General features: G+C 27.4%; 1 protein-coding gene across 4 annotated transcripts in view; it reads left to right on the forward strand.

Moving 5' to 3' along the window:
- Positions 1-6,186, forward strand: part of LOC111681488 (protein TIS11) — a 56,698-nt gene extending 50,512 nt beyond the window's left edge. For 3 of the 4 annotated variants that reach the window (XM_023443278.2, XM_023443279.2, XM_023443280.2), the window contains exons 2-3: positions 3,491-3,936; positions 4,946-6,186. In XM_023443278.2, the coding sequence (XP_023299046.2) occupies positions 3,491-3,936; positions 4,946-5,834 (1,335 nt within the window). In that variant the 3' untranslated portion in view covers positions 5,835-6,186. Of the gene's footprint in view, positions 1-2,324; positions 2,466-3,490; positions 3,937-4,945 lie in introns of those variants that run through there. The other variant, XM_046946233.1, reaches the window with a different exon arrangement.
- Positions 6,187-9,954: the final 3,768 nt, after the last annotated feature.

Consider the following 9,954-nt stretch of genomic DNA (forward strand, 5'->3'; position numbering starts at 1 on the left):
TCATATGTGAAATAAAGTTTTGTTTTAATAAAATATTGCTACTTTTTAAATAAAGAAAATACAAAAACGCAATACAATAAGAAATCACAATTTACATAGAAAAATAAAATTCTACGAAAAAAAAACAATAAGCGTTAATTTTTAAGGACTTGTGATTAAAATGTGCCTTGACAACATTAACTGTTTTTAATATATAATTCCCGAAATATTATTTATATATGTAACTATGTATATAAAACAAAAAACATATTTATTAAAGTGATTTTTTTTATAAAAATTTTTATAATTTACTTCTTTTTTGAGTGAGTAACAAAACTATAAAGAAAATAATGCGCCACTTTGCTACAAAAATGAAATAAATCAGAATTGATTTTTTATTAACATTGATTGTACAATATATACCTACGTACAGTTCCCTAAAAACATTGTACTGTTAGTCCTTTTCTTTTAATATATATATTTTTTTTATTACAAACTGTAAAATGTTCATGCCATACGAAAATAAATTTATTTTTTTTATTATTATTTTTTAAATAATTTTGATCGGTTAATCTTAAAAAAATAATTACTACGAAATCAAAAATTTTTTTGGTTTTTGTTTTGTGCGATACTGCATATAACGGTAATATTTAGTTTTTAAAACAAAATAAAAATGATTACCAATGTGTACAAATTTTAATCAGAAATGTTGTTGTCTAAATTCTCTCAAATAAAATTAACTAAAAGTGCTACAAAAATTGTATAAAATTTAAAAATTAAAACTTTTTAAATCTTAAATAATCATAAAAATATAAAAAATATTTGCACTCTGATCCAAAAAAAAACTTAAGATCTATTAAATTATTGCTGATAAAATAGAAAAATCTCATGAAATTAACGAAAAATGTTTAATGAAACTTTAACGAATACTTTAAAAGTTAAAAAAAAGATTTGTTAAAAAATAAAGAATATAAGAAAAAATATAAACAGTTTTTGAAATACTTGGGATAATATTATTCTGATATAAATTTGTAGGCCCAGAAATTTTGTGAAACCAAAAGATATGCTCAGACATCTCAGAGAATATAATTTTTTTACCCCAAAGAATATAATTTTTGGCTTGGTACAATGACATTCTCCATTTGTTTGTTTTAACACCGGCTCGCTAAAATTGCTCTTTTGTACATTAAACATTTTAGGTTTGTTGTTTTATATGTATAAAATCTCAAAAATTAAAATCGTAGACCTAGCGAGACAATTGAATAAATGCAAGGCATCATAAGAACTTTGATGATAGTCAGGACAACGACTTAAAAAGCTTAAAACAATTCTTTCACGGTAGCTGTTAAGGACCAATCAGCTCTTAATTGTACCAAAATAATTCCAGAATGCCTCTGTAATTGTCGTTCACAATCCAAGATCGCAGGAGTGTATTCATTTAAGTGCTCAAAAGTGTTCTGTTAACTTTGTCATAAAAAATAAATGCTGACTATACCTGCAAAATTTTTATCATAACAATTTTACCTTTAGCATAAAAACAAATTATAAAATCTAGACACGATGTATATGAAATCGGTAATTTCAACTGTAGATCTAAATTTAAAACGAGAAAATATTTTTGAATTTAATAAAATATAATCAGACATCGATTATGTTAAGTTTAAACATTGCAAAAATAATGAATACTTTCTAAATATTTTATTATGAATTTTCTATATATAGAAAATATTTGATAATTACAAGTTTCTGGAATCTGTTATACTTAAAGTTCTTTATGTGCGACACAGAGCCATATATAATTGAATTTCGCATGTGGGCTTTCTGAGTTTAGATTTGGTCTACAGATAACTCTATTTTTTTTTTTTTTTTTGAATAAGAATAGATCAGATACATAAATAAAAATCTTGCTAGTTCTCACAATATTATTAAGTTAGAACATTATGTGCTACTATTTGGGAAATTTATAGCTTTTAAATTGTACCGAAATTATCAATTTCACTTATAATTAATTGTAATAGGCCACTGGATGCAGGCATATTATGACATACATAGATATACTGTACATATAGCTTATTATAATTTCTTGTTATTTTTCATTGTGAGTGCTATATTGGCAACTCTTGAAATGTTTCTTTGTTTGAATCTCGAAATCATGAGAGTGTTTAAGCCCCTACCAACCACATCAGTTAGTTATAAATTTTAGTTGTTGTTTTTTATCAAGTTGCTTGAGGAGGTATTATATGGTATTGTACATTACCGGATTTGCTTAAACATTATCAGCAGAGCACTCTGTTCGTTTGTCTTGGCTTAAAGCGAAAAAAATTGTCCGTGCATTCGCATGCTGAAATACAAAAATTGTTGAACATTGACGGTGTTTATATTTTTTTAGTTTTGTTTTTATTCGGCGATTTTTTACTTTACTTATTTTATATTATTATTGTTGTCGTCGTTTATCCATTTACGGATGATGAGAGATGATGATGACGGTATGTAGTATGTAATATTTGTTGTTATTTGTTCGGCAACTTTGCCTTTTAGCTCTTTTGTGTGAAACAAGAAGAAGAAGAAGAGGAAGAAGCAAAAGGTAATGAATGTTTGTGTGATATGCGTGTTTTTCTTTGTTGTGTGCTTTGTTGTTGGCTTTGATAGACGGGTTTTTACGTAGATTTGTTTGTTGGTGAATGTATTGGTGGTTTGAACTTGAGCTCTATACATAATTGGTATGTTGCATAACATTATTACAGCATCGAAAAACACAAACAAGTAAGTCAAACAGACAATCAGACAAACCTATAGGTAGACAATCTGTCAGTTTGACAATCAGACATAAACGAATGTTGAAGAGCAAAGAAGTGAATACAACAGCAACAGGTAATTACAAAGAATTAGTGGTTTAGTTTTTTGGGAATATACAACTATATGACTATTGAAGGTTTTTGTACATACGTTTAACAGTACATATTACCTTTAAGTAGATGGGAATGTACATACATACATATAAATATTTGTTAGTCTATAAAGTTTTTAAGAAGTCTTGTTTTCTTCTTCTTGTTTTCATATTTTGTTTCTTATTTTATTCGCACCACATGAAAATATTGCGTTTTATTGGTTACGCACTCGTATTTTCGTGACAGTTTTTCATATGGCGGTTTTCCTTCTCTCTCAATCTCCTCTTTTGTTTTGTATGTATCACTCTCTGTGATATTTGTTATTTTATTAAGTCTTGGTATTGGGAGCATATAAATTGTTTGTTGTTTCGCTTTCATCGTTTACCTTGGATTACATACACTCAACAAACTTACAGACAAACGAGTATTTAAAGTTGGTTGGTGTTTTAATTTTATTTTTGCAACATTCCAATTAGTGTGAAGTAAATATTTGGAAATTAATTGTAACAAAAGAAAGAGTTTCAGTATAAATTTAAACTGATTTTATACATATGCTTGTACATGTAAATGTTTTAAATATTTGAAGTAATTTAATTTTTCTTTTTTTCATTTTGTCATTTTAGAATAAAGCCACCGAAAACTTACACCAAAATACTAATAATTTATCAAATGGTCATATCGATATCGGCAATTCAATGACTGAACTAAGCTTAATGGACATTAATTGTTCAAACAATTCTTCAATGGATCAAATGGATAAAATGGATCAGATGGAGCAGCAAATTCAACAACAGACTCAAAATAAAGCACTTACTCATCAAATTCGTTTTCATGCAGCATTAACACGTACAATTTCGACACCGCAGCCACAGTTGAAACAACTTCATCTCAATCAACTGCATTCCCATCAGCAGCAGCCGCAACAACAATCGCCAACTCAACAGGCCAACACATTAGAGGCCACACTTGTAAATACACTTATCGAAAATTTGGGTAATATTAATTTACATCGAAAACTAGAAAGAACTCAATCCGAACCATTGCCTCAGCAGCAAGTCAACACTTCAAGGTAAAGGATAATATAAACATTTTCATTAAATACGTAGTTGCTGAATGTTTTAATTAGGATTTCCCCAGGATCTTCTAAATCTTAAAGTATTCTTAAAAAAGTTAAATTTGTTATTTTTTATTATTTTGGAAATTCTTCAATTAAACCTATACGAGAAATTGGGTTGTGGACACTGTCCAAAAAGACGACATGATCGGGAAAGTGAAATATCTGATGAATGCGCAACCAAAGAGTCAAACCTATATATAACCCTTGCGCAAAACGATATTCACACTTTCCTAACGACTTCCAAAATTGATAAGACGAATCGGTTTTGAGTGAAATGGAACTCAAGTCGAAGAAGAAGTGGAATCGGTACAACACCTTCTATGTGACTGTCAGCCTTACAAGAGCACAGACTACTTTATCTTGGTATAGCTCTTTTCAATGATCTACTCTGTCTCAGAGATGCGTCAGTAATAAACATAATAGCACCGGCCGGTTTATACGGAGACTGAACAAACCAAGTACTCAATGAAATTAGGGAGGGAAAGCATTCTCTCAATATTAGGGAATGGTAATTCTAAGGGTATCAGCTACAACCTAACCTATAGGAGAGATTAGATTCATAACTTGAAATTAATTAAAAGGGAATGGTATTATGTTCTTTTAAGTTTAAAAGATTATGTTAATTTTACATTTTTATTAAAAATGTTGGCTAAATTATTTCTTAGTAATTGAGAGTTATAAAAATGATGTTCTATAGATGTAAAACTTATCGAAAGCTTCACTAGAACTAGATGCCAGGATTCTTTGATTAATGAACTAGTTCCAGAATAGGATCATAGAACGTTTATTGCCTACATAATGCTACCATGGTGATAACTTACAAATTAGAAAACCCACCACAATATGTGGTAAAAATTTACAGCATGAAACTTAAAATTAATTGCAAGACATTATAGATTAGAAATAAGACTTAATTTTATTCTTCATTTTATAAATATTTATCTTTATTTTTAATTTTAAGGTATAAAACGGAACTTTGTCGCCCCTTTGAAGAAGCAGGCGAATGCAAGTACGGCGAAAAGTGTCAATTTGCCCATGGCTATCATGAATTGCGTAATTTGCAAAGACATCCCAAGTACAAAACTGAATATTGTCGCACATTCCATAGTGTGGGCTTTTGCCCTTATGGACCACGTTGTCATTTTGTGCACAATGCCGATGAAGCACGTGCTCTACAGCAGCAACAGCAACAACAACAACAGCAGCAACAACAACAGCAACAGATTCAACAACAAACAAAATTACAGAACCATTCCAATTATTATCCATTGAGTGCAAAATCTAGTCTCAATGGTAGCGTTGGCGGTATTGGTGGCGGCGGCACAATCAATCATTCCTTACCACTTAGTCCCCCCTTAAGTATGTCAACCGGTTCAGACCGCGAATCACCAACTGGCTCTTTGTCACTATCACCCACAAGTTCCATGACAAATTTTCCATTCGGTGAACAAATTAGTCCAGCCAATTCAGTGTTTCAAACAGCTTTCACTTATGTAAACACACCACCCGAAAGCCCCAATGCTCCCATGTCGCCAGTGAACACACCACCACCCACTTTAATGCTCGGTCAGACACCAGTCTACATTAAACCAGTTGTTGCCAATACAATTGGCGTTACTTCACAACCTCCAGCTAAGCAATTATTGCAAAAAAGTTCTAGTTCTCCCATCGCTATAACACGCAGCGGTAGCAATGCCAACGCCACCACCAACACCAGTAAGCCTCCAATTAAAGTTAACTCTGTGTCATCATTAAATGGTGCTGTGACAGCCGAAGAGGCACGTTTACCTGTGTTCAATCGCATTAGTAGCAACTCCACTGCAGACGCATTCTCGCATGTAGCTTTATAAATTCTCTGTTAGAAGTAGATTTTTTTTTAATTAATTTTATTTTCATTTATTATTATTATTTTTTATTTTTAATTTTCAAATTGACTAAACGTAAACAAAGTCACGCTATGTAACTGGGTATGTGTAAGGCGGTGGTGCAGTGAGCTGCAGTGGAGCCGTAAAAAAAAGAACTGCGCCGACGACTAATAATTGTGAGTAAAAGTGAGCAAAGCGTTGACGCTTACGTTAAAAAAAAATGGCAATTTAAAATGAAAAAAAAAGAAAATATCGCATACACAACAACATCAACCAACAACAAAATCTCAATATTCACAATATTTAACTGAAAACAAAATAAAATTCTAGTTTTTTCTCTTTATCATTATATTTTATCATTTTATCTTTATATAAAATACATACCAACAAGTGTATGTATGTATGTTTCTTTCTTTCTTTCTATCTATCTATTTCTTTATACATATTTAATTGTTATTCTAACTAATAATACATACTTACAAACAAACAACATTTATTTAAAGACAACAAAACTAAATTATTTAAATTAAAAAAAAAAAATACCTTTTTTATATATATTTTTTATATAAACAAATTTAAAAGGAAATGAAACTAAAGACATTTTTTAAAATAAATAATTATATTTTATATATATAACTTTATTTAAAAACAACAACAACAAAAAAACTACATACACAAAACCAGATTTAAAACAAATAAAAACTATTATTAATATTTATATTTTTATTATTATACATACTATATGTAAACCTTTATTATTATAATTATTATTATATGTATATTATTTAATTTTTATTTTTATCCATTTATAAATGGAGGCGACATTTCGATAAACTATTTGAAAAATTTTATTTTTTATTTTATTTAAAAACAAACAAAAAAAAATACAATGTAAATTATTATTTTTTTTAAATTTTTTGGCTGGGTTGCTTTATAATCTAATTGATGTAAAAAAAAAACATTTTAATTTTTTATTATTTTGCATTTATTAAAATTAATATTTTATTTATTTTAATAATTTAATTATATAATTTAAACAAAATTAGTAAAAACAAAAGACATTTAAAGACACAAACACCTTAAAATATGTTGTTCAAAATTCAATATCTACAACACATAAATGTTTATTTCATTTACTTATAAAAGTCGTCAAACAAAATTTAATTTAATTTTCTTTTTTATGAATTATAGTTTATTTTAAAAAGCTTTAACAATTGCCTTAGTTAGCAGTTAAAAATAAAAAAATCTGATTTTTTTATTTCTTCTATTAATGTTTGGCAAAACAAAAAAAAAAAAAAAATTGTATAAAAACTATTTTCTTAAAATCTTGACAAGACATTATTTTAACTATTGTTTTAAAATGGCGACTTGTTTTTTTTATATTTTAAACATTTGTGCCTAGTAAATGAAATATAATTATGTGTAAAATAAATTGTTTTTGAGAGAAACATATTTGTTATAGATTATAATAAAATATAAATTTGATTTATACAAAAATATATTTGTTTCTATAAAATACCTCTGACACAACATGTTACAACAATTTTAAACAATTTAATTATTATCTTTTAGATATTTTTTTGATGCTTATTAAACGTAAATAAATTATTTGCAACAATGACTTGATAATTTAATAATTAAAAACAAAATTGACATGTTAGAAACGAGATTTATTTAGGTGCGTGCAGATCTTTTATTTTTTACATTTAAGTTATATAAAAAACAATTCAATGTAAATGTGTATAAAATTATATTTAAATAAACAAATAAATAAATAATAAAAAAACCAACTTAAACAAATGAAAGAAATTGAAAATAATGTGAAATCTTAAAATAAAACAAAACTCCTCTTAATTTATATTTTAAATTATTTGCTAAACATAATTAAATTATTGATAAAACTCGTTAATTTTACAAAAACAAAAAGAAAAGTTAATTTTATTTTATTTTTTTTTATACTAAACTTAATATACATACAAACAACCAACATACATTTATAAATATTTATAAACAAACATAAAAATGTAGAATATTATACAATGGCAATTATTTAATTTTTTTCTATTTAATTTAATTTATAAATCTAAAAAAAATCTATATATTTATAAAATTACTTATATGGTGTTTATACAAACATACTGTATCATTTACAATGTGTGCATTGTATATCCTGTATAGGCAATTATTTTTTTTTTTTATAACAAGGAATTACTGCAAAAGAACATGAAAATAACTTTTAATTTGTTTACATTTATATTGAAATTATAATAAAATATGAAAATATTTTTATTTTTAACTTTTTCTTTTCTCAATTACATCTGCTATTACTTACTACACACAAACATTTCTTTTGTTTCTCTTATTATTATTATTATTACATATTTACATTAGTAGTAATATTTATTATTTTTTTTCTTGTATTATTTAATTAAAAAAATAAAAAAAAACAATTGAAATAAGTAAGAAAGTAAAAAAAAAACAATTGTCATTGAAAAATTCTCAAGTGCCTTAATAATGTTTTATTTTTTATTTTATTTTATTATATTTTATTTAATTTTTTATTATTATTAACTATTTATATGTAATTTAATTTGATTTTTGATTGGTTTAATTGAATATTTTGTTTTTATTTTTACAAATTATTTTTAATTATTTAAATGGATTTAGTGTCTTCCCCCTTTTATTTTTTATTATTATTATTATAATAATTCTTAATTATTATTATTATTTCTTATTTTTTACATAGTAAATGCCAGTTAAGCCAGTTACTATGCTATTTAAATACAAAACTAAAAAAAAAAAACACAAAAAAACGAACTATGCTTCCATTTTTATACATATATATTTTTACAAGTAAAAACGAAAATATTTAAATAAAAAAGATAAACATGAAACACTCTTGTGCTTTATACAAATTTTTTTGAATAAAAATTACTTATTTTTCTTAATAAAAAATATAAAAAAAAACCAAAGTGTTATTTTATTTTGTTCATCACGAAAAACTTGCTAGGAAAATGTTATAATATATACGAAATCATAATTGTTTAAATATTTTCTTATCTGAAGTGTTCACCCCTATTCTGCATTTCGATTACGTTTACGCATTCAGTTACGCAACGATTCCAACAAATTCTGAAGAAGCAATACCATTTCGTTTCAATGTTTTAGGAACTTGTGTATTCTGCGTTACGATCGTACCTACGTTTTGTTGTTTATGTAACGGCGAGTCGAATCGAAATGCAGAATACCAAATTTGCCAAACGGAGAAAAATTCGATTCGAATAGAAATGCAGAATAGGTGAGATTAAGTATTTTTTCTCACATATCATGTGTTTACTCATCAATTTACTTCTTAATAACTATTAGTATTTGCATTAGTTTAAAGCAGGGATTGAAAATAACGGGTCCACTATATTTTTATAAGGTTAATTGTTGTGCTCACTATTTATTATAGCGTTTTTGCAGGTTATCTTTTTTACCCTTCACCTTCGTGAGAGGATGTATGAATGTTTTACGTGAGTACCTAGCATGATGCCAAACCCCACGGCGGTCTTTTATATTCACTGGGTAGACTTGACAATGGTCTACCATCGCCCCTTCATCCTTCAATAAAGAACTCAGGTGTCAATTTTTGTACATTGAATTTGACCGGTCCATGTACAAACACTTTGGTAAAGTACTCGAGCTATCTAATCTCTGACCATGGATGGCCTCTGTTGATTCGGCAACAGCACCTAAAGACGTTACCGGTGGACCGAAGTACGAATACATCAAATAAGCCAAAGACGTTGTTCTTACTCACAGGGATACGCTGTGGTTATTCTGATATGTAACAGCATATATCCTGAACATATCTGGACAAGGAAGGAAAATTCAATGGTATAATTTGCATATGATACCTTTCATCCATCATCATACAACTCTCATTCATACGACACATTCATTAGAGAAAAACATACGACACATTTATTGTAGGTAGACGGGTGGGTGAGGACTGCCGTACCTCTCATTTATCCCGTACCATATACAATTAATACTAACTCATTTTAAACGCTTAGTCCCACAGTCACTCCTCTGTGGGGTATCTGCTGTTTCGGCAACAGCA

The sequence above is a fragment of the Lucilia cuprina genome, chromosome 3, assembly GCF_022045245.1.
Source record: "Lucilia cuprina isolate Lc7/37 chromosome 3, ASM2204524v1, whole genome shotgun sequence".
NCBI classification, from domain to species: domain Eukaryota; kingdom Metazoa; phylum Arthropoda; class Insecta; order Diptera; family Calliphoridae; genus Lucilia; species Lucilia cuprina.